The sequence below is a fragment of the Rutilus rutilus genome (genome assembly GCF_951802725.1).
Source record: "Rutilus rutilus genome assembly, chromosome: 13".
Classification (NCBI taxonomy): Eukaryota; Metazoa; Chordata; class Actinopteri; order Cypriniformes; family Leuciscidae; genus Rutilus; species Rutilus rutilus.
In genome coordinates this window covers 18,028,864-18,041,766 of record NC_140218.1, presented here as the reverse complement: position 1 = coordinate 18,041,766, position 12,903 = coordinate 18,028,864, and the positions used below count along the sequence as shown (strand labels likewise).

Below are 12,903 nucleotides of genomic sequence, written 5' to 3'. Positions count from 1 at the left end.
CTTTGCTCACCCCGCCCCTCTGTTCTGTGCGTACACCGTTTGTAACACAATAACCAAAACACAATAACCATAACGTGTTGTTCATTATAAACGTGGGATTATGAATTATATTGAGAACGTCGTACATAGAAAACATGCCGTAATGTACCCTGAGTGTAAACCTTAGATGCATTCATTGTGAAGCGTGCGGCAAGCGATTTGCAAAGATTCATATAAATATTAATATAAAGGTTAATAAAACGTTACACTCACTTCTTCTGGAGGTGCAGCAGGAACACGAATAGTTGGTACCGATCCTTTTTTCAGGAGCAGCTTCTTAGCAAAACTAGCTTTATACTGACCCTCGTTTATAAAGCAGTCTGGTGTGTGAAATGATTTGCGCAAACATGAAAGCATTGACGTTGATCGTGGGGAATATTCCCTTCGAAAACAAACTCAGCCACTGCGTCTTCAGCGGTTCGGATTTAGGAACATCAAAATGACTGCTGTGTTCCTTATTACACCCAAGAACAGAACACCACAATCGCTTAGATGCCATTCTGCTCATAGACAGTGCTTCAGGCAGCGTATCAACAATGTCCGCGCGGACTATGATTGACAGCTCACTCGCGAGCGAGGGCGGGTCTGTGTTGAAACGCTGCTGTCAATCAACAATCGTGGGAGGGGCTTGATTTGAGATGGGAGGGGAAACATATAAGAAGCATATAACATATAAACATATAACAACCATCATATTTTATGATGGTTGTGTACAGGCACTGCCAACACACATTTCAGTACAATCAACTTGTAAAAGTGCATGTACCATTATATGACCCCTTTAAGGAGCACATTAAAAATATCAAATAATGTGATTTTCCTTATTAAAGGGATACAAGAAAACAACTGTATAAAAAAGATTATTGTGCTGATAAAAGTAATATCTATATAATTGAATGTGTTAATTAAGGTTCTTAGTCTTTCCTTCCTGTGAATGGGAAGAGTATGTGTTGAACTAAATGCCAGATACCTTTTGTGTAACCAAAATAACAAAAAATAAAAAACAGGAAAAAAAATTGTATTCATAATGTAGGATGTTTAATTATAAACAAGCTAAAATACCGGTACTCTTATTTTAAAATGTTTATGCTTTACTATTGCTGCCTGCTCGTTCAAAAAGATATATGCATATTTATACTATATATTATTTACAAATGCATTCTTTAAACCATCTACAACATATTAAAATGTAAACATTGTCATCAACAGTAGATTATGAGCAATCTATTGGCATAAATGCACTGTATTCATTGATTGGGAACTGCTCTGAAACCACAAGCTTGTAGAACGTGCAACAATGCCACTATGTGCAGCACTCATATTTCATTAAATAACTTAAAATCAAGTTTAATAATCACACTTTTTGACATGCATGCTCCTGAATGCATTTTACAGTTTGTAAAGATCTATTGCTATTGCATAATGCAAGTGAAACGCTCGCACCGTCAAGCCCAGCTTTATTTTTTTAAGTCTTTGTATCTCTCTTATATTTCTTGTAGGTATTTCCCAGTCACTTCACTCAGCAACGCTGTAAAGATCCCCTGTCAGCCTCTTCATCTGATTTGGACACTCGTCTTTGTGCTGGTTTAACACCGACCGCGAGTGCAAGCTGCCGGTCGGGTGGCACCAGTCAGAGTAACTCCTCAGCTATTCCGAGCAATCCCACTTCTACTCACAATTCCCTGAGCTCCTGCTCAGTTACACCACAGTCCCTTGGCATCTCCACTGACTTCTGGGATCTCCTGGTCAAGCTGGACAACATGAATGTGAGCCGAAAGGGCAAGGCCTCCATGAAGACTGTGCCTCTAGGGGGTGCTGGTGAGACAGAGGGTGCGTTGTTCAGCCTTGAGGCGTCTCCGCTGGGCCAGCTGATGAACATGCTGTCCCACCCAGTGATCCGCCGCAGTTCTCTCCTCACTGAGAAACTCCTCCGCCTGCTCTCTCTGATTTCCATCGCTCTACCTGACAACAAGGCCACGGAGGTTCCAGCCAGCCACCCAGTGCCTCAGGCCCCAACTGCCACACCCTCTGCACCTGCCACTCAAACCACAGCAGGGGCAGGGACCATCTCATCGGTGGCAGGTGTGGGCACCACGCAGGGTTCAATAGGCCTGATGCCCTCTCAACCAGCAACTATGGTATCTGTTGTTGCAGGCAGCACCACAACCTCCGGGAATATTGCTGGTGAGTCTGACTGAGCGTTTGAAACATAATAGATTAAAAACATGGATTAATACCAGCTGTTTTGTGTTATTCTTAATTACAGTCTCCACTAAGTTTAAATCATTATTACAAAACGGATGGTTCCGGACCTTGGTTATGATTGTCTGAGCCACGTTCAAAACCGTTGTAAAATACTCTATAAACACACACTTGTGACCTCATTACAACAGTATTTATGCACCACTGCCATTCTGGTAAACATTTGTTCAATATTAGCAATAACTAAAAAAGACCACAAATTTATATGGAAGATATCCATATATATACACTTCTATAAATTTTTTAAAGGTCATTCTGAAATCAAATAATTTTGTATAATGCTGCGATTGACCAGTCAATTGTTAAGGCCTCTGGCAGTACAGTATTTCACCGTATCTCACTATTTTAGCTGGAAAACAGAAGGTGGCAGTGAGCAGCACGGACATTGAAACCAAACTTGCCTCTACTGGACTAACGGAGAAACAACTGCAGCTCTCTGTGGAGGTATTTAATGATAGTGCATGCACATATGTCGCCTCATGTCTGGTTCTCCTAACCCTTGGCTCTTTTGACCTAGCTCAGCAGTCTGATTAGTTACCCCCTGTGGTTTGTGTCCAGGTGCTGACATCCCACTCGTGTTCAGAGGAAGGTCTAGAGGATGCAGCCAACATCCTGCTGCAGCTGTCAAGAGGGGATGGACTAACCCGAGACACTGTACTCAAACTTCTGCTCAGTGGGGCACGTCACCTCGGATACACTCTCTGCAAACAAATCGGTCAGTATCTCATCATCAGGATTTTTTGCCACCTTTTTTCGGTACTATACTTTCAAGATTTCTGTGTGGTCACTTGTTAGGGCTGGTTAAGCTGTCCAGGCATGTGCTATTGTGCTCATGAATTGTCATTACCACCATGAATAGCCTGTTTTGCAGCTTAGTTTTCATTTGCAGAACTGAATCGCTGTGTGGTCTTTTTTTTTTTTTCAGGCACTTTACTGGCAGAGTTGAGGGAGTATAACCTGGAGCAGCAGAGAAGAGCTCGTGCTGATGCTCAGTCTCCTGAAGCTTCTCATGATGACCCATCCATCACCACACGCCTCAAGGGCAAGATGACCAGCAGGTGACGATAAAGTTTCTACCTACACTACCATTCAAATGTTTGAGGTTGGTTAGATTTTTTTGAAAAAGGTCTCTTATGCTCACCAAGGCTGCATTGAATTGCTTGCGCGCTTCGATTGGATTGATCGATCAGATTGACTGGTCTTGATTTACTGCGCACCATTGAATAGGAGCACACAGCTGAAATAGCATTTAAGTAGTTCTTATGTTCAGTGTAACACTCAGATCACTTGTATGGAGAGATTTTTGGACTTTTGAATAAAAGGCCACCATGTTTCCAAATACCCTAACTATTGTTTGCTTTGAGATATCATTACAAAATTGACATGATTGTGAACAAGCCCAAACTTTAATTATTATTATTATTATTAAAAAAAATTTACACTACTTGAATTTAATCAAGTAATCATGATCAGAAGTCAATCTAATATGTTGTTTGGGTGCTCAAGAAATACTTCTTATTTTTATTGAAAAATCTTATTTTTGTGGAAACCATGCTACTTTTTTTTTTTTTTTTTTTTTTTTTTGGATTCTTTGATTTAATAGAATATTCAAAAGAACAGCATTTATTTGAATTTTTTTGTTTGTGTGTAAAATTATAAATGTTTACATTTTCTATCACTTTTGATCAATTTAATGTATCCGTGCTGAATCAAAGTATTAATTTCTTTCAAAAAAAAAATCTTACTGACCCCAAACTTTTGGCACGGTAATGTACCTTTGGATTTAAGCTGGTTGTAGAAAACTTGGAGGTTCAAATCACATTTGAAATAATTTATTTAAAATAAAAGATTCTGCTGAATGGGGTTCACAAAAATAACCATACTTGTCCTTTTACTTGGCTCTGAATGGATTACAGGTTTGATGGGTCAGAGAGTGTGGTGATTGTGGCTGCTCAGAAGCGCACGTTAGGTGGCCGTGAGCTGCAGCTGCCCTGCATGAGCTCGCTCACTTCCAAGACCTCCACACAGAAGTTTTTCCTGCGTGTTCTGCAAGTCATTATTCAGCTTAGAGAAGATACACGGCGTGCTAACAAGAAAGCTAAGCAGACAGGAGGAAGACTGAGTAAGTCACTCTCTTTTAACACAGAGGCATCCTCTAATCCTTTAAGAACGTTTCCACGCTTCACATTGAAGCTTTCAATTGACTCCTCTCTCCCATTGAGCTCTAGACAGCTTATTTAATGTTCAAGGGTCTATCTAGATTCATTCTCCATTTGTTTCCAGGTTCCACGAGTCTGGGCTCGGCCAGCAGTATCCAGGCTGCGGTCCGTCAGCTAGAGGCTGAAGCGGACGCCATCATTCAGATGGTGAGAGAGGGGCAGAGGGCCCGCCGTCTACAGCAGGCCCCCCCACCCTCTTCATCTGCATCCTCTTCCGCTGCTGCTGTTGCTGCTGCTGCTGCTGCTGCATCCGCTGCTGTGGCTGTGGCTGGATCGTCTGCCCCCAGTACCTCTGCAACCAACAACCCCCCCGCTGGCACGGCCAGCGCAGCCACGGTTAGCATGGGCCGCACTGACAGCAGGCAGACTGCTACTGACTGTACTCACCATCACACACACACCCATGATGTTCATAATACCCTGTGTATTTCGTAGTGATGATATCTGACAGCCCAGGACACCACTGACTTAATAATAATAATAATAATAATAATAATAATAGTAGTAATATTTTCTATTTATTTAGATGTAACACTGCATTACACACAGGGTACAGCTACAAATCTTGATTTTTCTCACCCATTTAACTATTCAATGTGTCTTCTCTATTTTTACTAAGTTCATTACATCTGGGATAAAGTATTAAAATAGTGTTTTTTACTAAATGAACAAAAATATATATAATTTATGATATTATATAATATATGAATTAATAAATATTAATTATATTTAAATGCACCAATTTAACAAATGATATATAGACAGCAATATATATAAAATTTTTTTTAACAAATTCTTTGAAATAGAATTGAGAAGTCTGAATAATCTGCATGAATTTCCAAATCCATACTTTTGAACTTTCCATGAAAACCTGAGAGCCTATTATAATCTTTATTTTTTCTCAAGTTTTCATACTCAAAAAAAGGCCAATTAAAATTACTGTGATGCTCAGAATGCTTAATTTTATATCACCAACAAAATCATCACAAATATGAATTATATCACCAAGCCCTCAGTACTCATTAAATATAATGAAACTAGTAAACCTTTTGCTTGTAGTTCATATGAAAACTATAAATCTTCTAAAAGCACCTCAATGCTCTGTTTATCAAATACCTAGTTACTATTTTAAAAGTTACAAAACTTCAGCTGAGCCCACAATTGTTTTCCAGTGACAAACCAAGTAATTCTGTCATAAGACCTACCAGTGACTCTTTTCTAAACCCCAGCTCTCTGTTTCACCTCTCTACTGCTCTGCCTTCCACTGCATTGTGCTGCATTTAAAACACAAAGCCTGTATGGTGCATTATTTGAGATATTTGAATGTTGCATCCAGCTTTTTGATTCTCTCCCGTCTGTAGCTTTGTCTTTTTGTGTGTGGTTTGATTTTTGGCTTGTTGTCAGTGCTGCTTTGCTAAAGCTCCATCCCAACCCCCTTTTTCCTGCCAATGTCTCTGAATGTTTTGATGCATGATACTCAGTCTCTATCACTGCTTCTGGTTTCGGTCTGAGCTTACCCCCATTTTATCTTTTTTCCTACATAATACACACTATTTGTCTCTTCTCCTCTGTCGGGGGAATTGTATTGAATCTCATCCTATTCCTTGGTTCCCCTGGTTCAGTCGGAGGTGCACTCTGTTGCCGAGCCCCCAGCAGCTCAAAGAGATGATTCGCCCATGGATGTGGATCAGCCTTCACCCCTAGAACAGGACCAGGCAACCTTAGGTAAGGCCCTGTAAAACAATAGCTGTGAAATGACGATAATAGAAACATCAGTGCATGGAATTATAGCATATGAATCGCTGAACTACTTTGTCCTCATATGAGACTGCTATAATTTATAGTGTCTATAATGGTACTAAAATGGTCCATTTTTAGAACAGGTTCCTATTTTCCAAGAAACTTGGATTCAATAAGACGTGTGCATTTCGATTCCGCTTATCAATTCTTGTGTGCACCTCTCATATAATGTGTGAATACTGAGTTGAGTTCTTTCACATCATCTTGGGTTTGAACAGACAAATGCACACCAAATTGTCACAATATCCTCATAAACAGGCAGTTTTGTCTTAAGAGAACATAAACTGTAGAAAAAGAAAACGCATGTGTATCAGTATATTAGATCTATGCATTCGCTTTTAAAGTGACAGCAGCCTTATATTCCTGTTGCTGTCTGTCAAACAACAAAAGAAAAGAATCACTCGCTGAATAACTTTTGTTACTTTAAGGATTAATCTATATGTTATTTATAAAAAGAAAACCATGCAGTTATTTTACAATTTATTGCATTTGATTTAAATTTCTTTACCTGAACTTTCAGTTGTTTATTTGTGCTATTGCTAATTTTATTACTGACTGTTTACTTGTCATTAATGTTTGACATTTATATTAGTTAGGCTTGTTTTTAAGTGTTTTTTAGGCTGCTGATTATGGTGCATGGTATCGAGCTGCAACAATGTAACTGTTTGATATCTAAAGATTTTGAATTTTTACCTCATTGGATTTGAAACTGGGTATTGATAAGTGGAATCGAAATTGCTAAAATTCCAAGATGATCAACCCTAGCAAGGAGTCTGCCAGTTATTATTGGAATATGGATAATTGTGTTTTAAACAAAATATTATAATAAAACAACACTAATACACTACTGTTCAAAAGTTTAGGGTCAATATTTGTGTTGCTGGTTTGCATTGGTTAGCATAAGAGACTTCTTTAAAAAATCATTTTTAAAAACCTGATGACCCCAATCTTTTGAACTGTGTGAATAATTTTAGTCAAAGCTAAATGTCCTATTGCCTTTTCCATATTAAGATTTAAGTAAACTTCAAATGTAATATAATTTGATGTACAGTCATATACTTGCATGATGATGGCTTTGCAATATAAGCATCATAAAGTAGGTGAATGCATTAATATAGTATTAGATTACTCTTTTAGGCCATTTTAGAACAGGATTGGAATGCATAATTATTCTACAAACAATGTTATCTACAAACACATTATCCGGGGCTCATATGCCTGGTTGCTGCATTGATGCAACTTGAGAAAAATCAGTGTCTGAAATAACTGGTTTATATACAATGCATGTTACAATATGGTTTATGTGTGCGAGTAGGTGAAGAGAGCAGCAGCCAGCAGGAACAGGAGGAACGTTTGCCTGACCTGCCGTTGTTGAGTGAGCAGCTGTTGTTAGACGAGCTATGGGACATGCTGGGGGAGTGCCTGAAAGAACTTGAAGAGTCTCATGACCAACATGCAGTTTTAGGTATTTTATTCATCTTTTTTTTTTTTTTTTTTTTTTTTTGAAAATAAATAACTTAATTTAACAAATCTCTTTGTACCTCCGTAGTGCTGCAGCCTGCAGTGGAGGCCTTTTTCCTGGTGCATGCCACCGAGCGGGAAAGCAAACCTCCGGTTCGAGATACTCGGGAGAGCCAGCTGTCACACATCAAGGACGAGCCACCCCCACTATCCCCTGCCCCTCTCACCCCTGCCACCCCCTCCTCTCTGGACCCCTTCTTTTCCAGGGAGCCATCCTCTATGCACATCTCCTCCAACCTGCCTCCAGACACACAGAAGTTCCTGCGTTTTGCAGGTTAGTCAATCAAACACAAGCTGTCTCGTGGTCCCTAATGAAAGTTCACAGTGTAGAGGCGTACGTGATGAATGCTGATGAAAGCTGTCCTTGATATGAACTCTCTCTCTGCCATTAACAGAGACCCACCGTACAGTGCTGAATCAGATCCTGCGTCAGTCCACCACTCACCTGGCAGATGGGCCATTTGCCGTCTTGGTTGACTACATCCGCATCTTGGACTTTGATGTCAAGCGGAAGTAAGATACTTTTTCTGCCTTTTATACTTTTTTATATTAAGAAATGCTGACATTATTTTCATGACAATTAAGAACATTTTCCTGGGTCATATTTCATACTAAAATAAAAAACAATGCGAAATTAGATTTTGAATTTCTTTTAATTGGCCTGATATGTGCCTGATAAAGACCTGACGGTCGAAACATTGGGCTTTCAATAGTTGTTTTGGAGCTGTCAGTTCAGCGAGTGGACATCACACTTCTTTTTGCCATTTATTTTTTCTTTTTTTTATTTAACATTATTTAAAATTTTATATAATTATACTGACATTATGACAAAAAATTAAAAGAAAAAATGCAAAGGCCCCTCTTATTACTGTAATTAAAAAAAAATAATACATCATTGTGATAACTTTCATATTACCTTGATTTTCACTGTAATGCTAATAATGGAAGTCTATTAAAAATCATTATGGAGAATGAATCCAGATGTTTTACTTGAGTTTTTTTTTTCTGTGTAGTAATGAGAACTTGTGGAAAAATGCGCTTTACTGTTAAATTTTTCAGTACTGACTAAACACAATATAATTAGTACGTTTTTTTTTTTTTTTGAAATTAAATTGTATTTTTTTCTCCCTTCTCTACTGGCATTTTAGTCTAAAGCTGACATCTATGGATATTTCTCTTATTGTTAATTTTCTGTTTGCAGTCTTTATCTAATAAGTGTGTCTCTTAGGTATTTCCGCCAGGAGTTGGAGCGTCTGGATGAGGGGCTGAGGAAAGAAGATATGGCCGTCCATGTGAGAAGAGACCACGTCTTTGAAGATTCTTACAGAGAGCTGCACCGCAAGAGCCCAGAGGACATGAAGAACAGACTGTAAATCTCTCATGCTTTCTCACTTTGACACTCTCTCACTGATCTTTTTTTTTTCTTTTTTTTTCCAGATAACTGCAAGAGCAGGGCAGTTGTTTGTTCTCTTTTTCTTATTATTCACATGGTCTCTTTCTCTACAGGTATATAGTGTTTGAAGGAGAGGAGGGTCAGGATGCAGGTGGGCTGTTAAGGGAGTGGTACATGATCATCTCCAGAGAGATGTTCAACCCCATGTATGCCCTGTTCCGCACCTCACCCGGTGACCGTGTCACCTACACCATCAATCCTTCCTCCCACTGCAACCCCAACCATCTCAGCTACTTTAAGTTTGTGGGACGTGTGGTGGCCAAAGCAGTCTATGACAACAGACTATTAGAGTGTTACTTCACACGCAGCTTCTACAAGCACATCCTGGGCAAGAGTGTCAGGTAACAGAAAGGATTATCCTCATTTATTGTGATTTTAGATTGTTTTTATCTCTACAATGTATGTAGAATAAGCTGGATTTTTTGTGTCATAGGTATACAGACATGGAAAGCGAAGACTATCCCTTCTTCCAGGGTCTGGTCTACTTGTTGGAGAATGATGTGTCCACTCTGGGCTACGAGCTGACATTCAGCACAGAGGTATGGGCTGCATTTTGCACTTAAATATTTGATTTAGTTAAGATAGTTTTGGTAGGGTTAGGGTTAGGCATGATAATCACTTCCTCATATGTTCACAGGTCCAAGAGTTTGGCGTGTGTGAAGTGAGAGATTTGAAGGCCAATGGTGCCAACATCATTGTCACAGAAGAGAATAAGAAGGAATATGTGCATCTGGTCTGCCAGATGAAGATGACAGGTGTGCATACACTTCAATAAATGTCATTGCTTGTGAGGAAGGGGGAGGTTCAAAAGTCTATCAGAAAGCTGAAACATCTTTGTTTCTTAGGTGCGATCCGTAAACAGCTGGCCGCCTTCTTGGAGGGCTTCTATGAGATCATCCCCAAGAGACTGATCTCCATCTTCACTGAGCAAGAGCTGGAGCTGCTCATCTCCGGCCTGCCCACCATCGACATTGACGACCTCAAAGCCAATACAGAATACCACAAATATCAGTCCAGTTCTATTCAGGTATGTACACCTCATAGGACATGAAATAATATTTTCATTATTTTTTACTGTCTTCAACACTGCATAGCTTTGTGAAGCGTTTCATGAACTATGACAAAGTGTCATAATTTTCACCACCTCCTGAAGCAAAAAAGGTTGTGTCCAAAAGAGCGCTGCAGGGATGACATATTTTTGTAGGCCAACCCGGAAGTTAGCAAGTTAGCATCACGGTGGTTCTCAAAAAAAAAAAGGAATAAGATCTGTGACCAACATAAGTTTATGATTTTATTCATCAAGAAAATCTTCAGAAACAAACAATTAATGAATTTGGAAGTTTAAATACAAACAAGTTAGGCTATATACTAACTACACCACAGTGGCATGACTTCAGCATCACCACCATTAAGCTTCTCTTTCAGTTTTTATGTACAAGCGAACTAGTGAGTAGAGGAGTTTTCATTTTTGGCGTGATGGTGTTTAATGACAACCTTCGTAGTCCCATTTAGCCATTTGTTAACAACCACCTTTTTCAAGACATGTAATGATACATACTAATATTTTATGCAAAATAAAACATGAAAATATCTTGTCAAATATTTGTTTATATATCATAAAATTCTAAATCCAACAGCCAACTTGTTTATTGGCGTTTGTCTGTGCGGTGTTAATTGGCCTTAAGACACCTTGCTGTTCTTTACCTGGTTTTAATTTTCTGTTCTCCTTTCTCTACACAGATCCAGTGGTTCTGGCGTGCATTGCGATCATTTGACCAGGCTGACCGGGCCAAATTCCTGCAGTTTGTTACAGGCACATCCAAAGTGCCACTGCAGGGCTTTGCTGCACTAGAGGGAATGAATGGCATCCAGAAATTCCAGATCCACCGAGATGACCGCTCCACTGACCGTCTGCCCTCTGCACACACTTGGTAAATGAACATTGTTGCCTCATGAAACAATTCAAATGTATTCATATAACACATTGTGAAATTTCACAATGCATGTAATTAAGCACCTCTAAAAACTGATTGGATGAGGTATGCTACTACATTGCATGGCAGTTGCACAATCAAAAGTGGCTTATTGCTTTTTTTGTTTCTTCTTGCTTTATTTCACCTCTGTTTCTCTCTCCTTCCAGCTTTAACCAGTTGGACCTCCCAGCGTATGAGAGCTACGAGAAGTTAAGACACATGCTGCTGCTGGCCATTCAGGAATGTTCTGAAGGCTTTGGACTGGCCTAAAGACTCTCCTAAACCTGCATACAGACACACACAGATGTAGACTTACATGTTGTTAACTTATGACACACATGCATATTCACATCACTATCATACATACGGCCAAGACCTTCTTCTAATCCACATAAAACAAACAGATGGACGGCTAAACGAGTGATAGAGATGTATTGACATTGCCCACTACACACAGAGCCTCGCATTGACACACCGAACTGTATTTGGTAAACGTGTGTGTCTCACTTCCCTATTAAAATTACAGAGCCCGGGAGAGGATCACAGAGGATATCTGCGGACTAATGTAAAAGACATTTTCTCCATTTAGTTTGGTTTCTCTGTACAAAAGGTTTGGGAGTTTATTGTTTAATCTTTTTTGTTCTTCTCTGGCTGTTAAAATAAGGAGAGGGCTGTTTTGTGTGTGTAAAGAGGATGGTTGTAACCCTCTGGCGGGGAAAAAAAAAGTTGATTGTCCTCTGTTGCTAATGTGTGACCTCACTAGCTTTGCAAATGGGAACTTTAATTTGGGGGAAAGGGCAGTCATGAATACTGGCGGGAGGGCGAGAACATGAAATGAGGTTTTGGTGAAATTGCAGACGTGCAGGGATTTTCAGAACGGGGACATTTTTAGGCAACTTTTGTGGTATTTTTGGAGAGGAACACACAGATTTAAGAAGTGAAGGACTGAGACGTTGAACCGCGTGTGCTCAGACACGTGCGGTTATTACCCAACTGCTGATGCAGCCTCTCAGCAGCTAATCAGAACGTAAATTGCTACATAAATAAATGCATAAAATGAGCCCACTGTGTCCTCTAGAGTTGTTTCAATGTATGCCTTACACATTTGCACTAACAGGAGCAAATATCATTTATATGTTAAGAAATATACTGATGGAGGAGGTCCATGAAAACTAACGTGACACATGCTGTGGGGTCCAAGTATTAAAAGCTCTATTCTTCATCCTGAGTTATGTATGAGGAATTCTGTCCAGTTATTGATCACCTGCATGAATCTCACATTTATTGCTTTGGGTTTTTCTTTACTGGCGTTTTAGGACAGGCTTTTTAGCCTTTGTTCTTGCCCTCTTCAACTCTTTTTGCATGGGAGCTGGTGTGAAGTGTAGTGAGTGTCTCAGACCATCTGGAGCTTCCAGTAATGTCCATGCTGGGCGGCCATGCTGTTAGGATACAGTTCATCACGCCTGCTTTCTCCTCCTCACCCCACACAGCAGGAGTCCACTTGTCTAGACTGACATCTCTCAAGATAAAGTGCGATATCAAAGGTGAGAGAGGATGTTGGAGCCGTGATCATTGCCTGTCTTTCAGATGTATCCTTTTGTTTATTCCATTTAAACCATCAGAATGTCCCTACAGC

General features: G+C 39.7%; 1 protein-coding gene across 9 annotated transcripts in view; it reads left to right on the top strand.

Moving 5' to 3' along the window:
* The window catches only part of huwe1 (HECT, UBA and WWE domain containing E3 ubiquitin protein ligase 1), a 49,019-nt gene extending 36,524 nt beyond the window's left edge, over positions 1–12,495 (top strand). For 8 of the 9 annotated variants that reach the window (XM_084428740.1, XM_084428742.1, XM_084428744.1 and 5 more), the window contains 17 exons: positions 1,539–2,223; positions 2,651–2,745; positions 2,860–3,016; positions 3,227–3,359; positions 4,218–4,423; positions 4,585–4,856; positions 6,143–6,245; positions 7,636–7,785; positions 7,870–8,115; positions 8,237–8,354; positions 9,070–9,210; positions 9,348–9,635; positions 9,728–9,833; positions 9,932–10,049; positions 10,140–10,321; positions 11,035–11,225; positions 11,435–12,495. In XM_084428740.1, the coding sequence (XP_084284866.1) occupies positions 1,539–2,223; positions 2,651–2,745; positions 2,860–3,016; positions 3,227–3,359; positions 4,218–4,423; positions 4,585–4,856; positions 6,143–6,245; positions 7,636–7,785; positions 7,870–8,115; positions 8,237–8,354; positions 9,070–9,210; positions 9,348–9,635; positions 9,728–9,833; positions 9,932–10,049; positions 10,140–10,321; positions 11,035–11,225; positions 11,435–11,537 (3,294 nt within the window). In that variant the 3' untranslated portion in view covers positions 11,538–12,495. The remainder of the gene's footprint in view (positions 1–1,538; positions 2,224–2,650; positions 2,746–2,859; positions 3,017–3,226; positions 3,360–4,217; positions 4,424–4,584; positions 4,857–6,142; positions 6,246–7,635; positions 7,786–7,869; positions 8,116–8,236; positions 8,355–9,069; positions 9,211–9,347; positions 9,636–9,727; positions 9,834–9,931; positions 10,050–10,139; positions 10,322–11,034; positions 11,226–11,434) is intronic. The other variant, XM_084428745.1, reaches the window with a different exon arrangement.
* Positions 12,496–12,903: the final 408 nt, after the last annotated feature.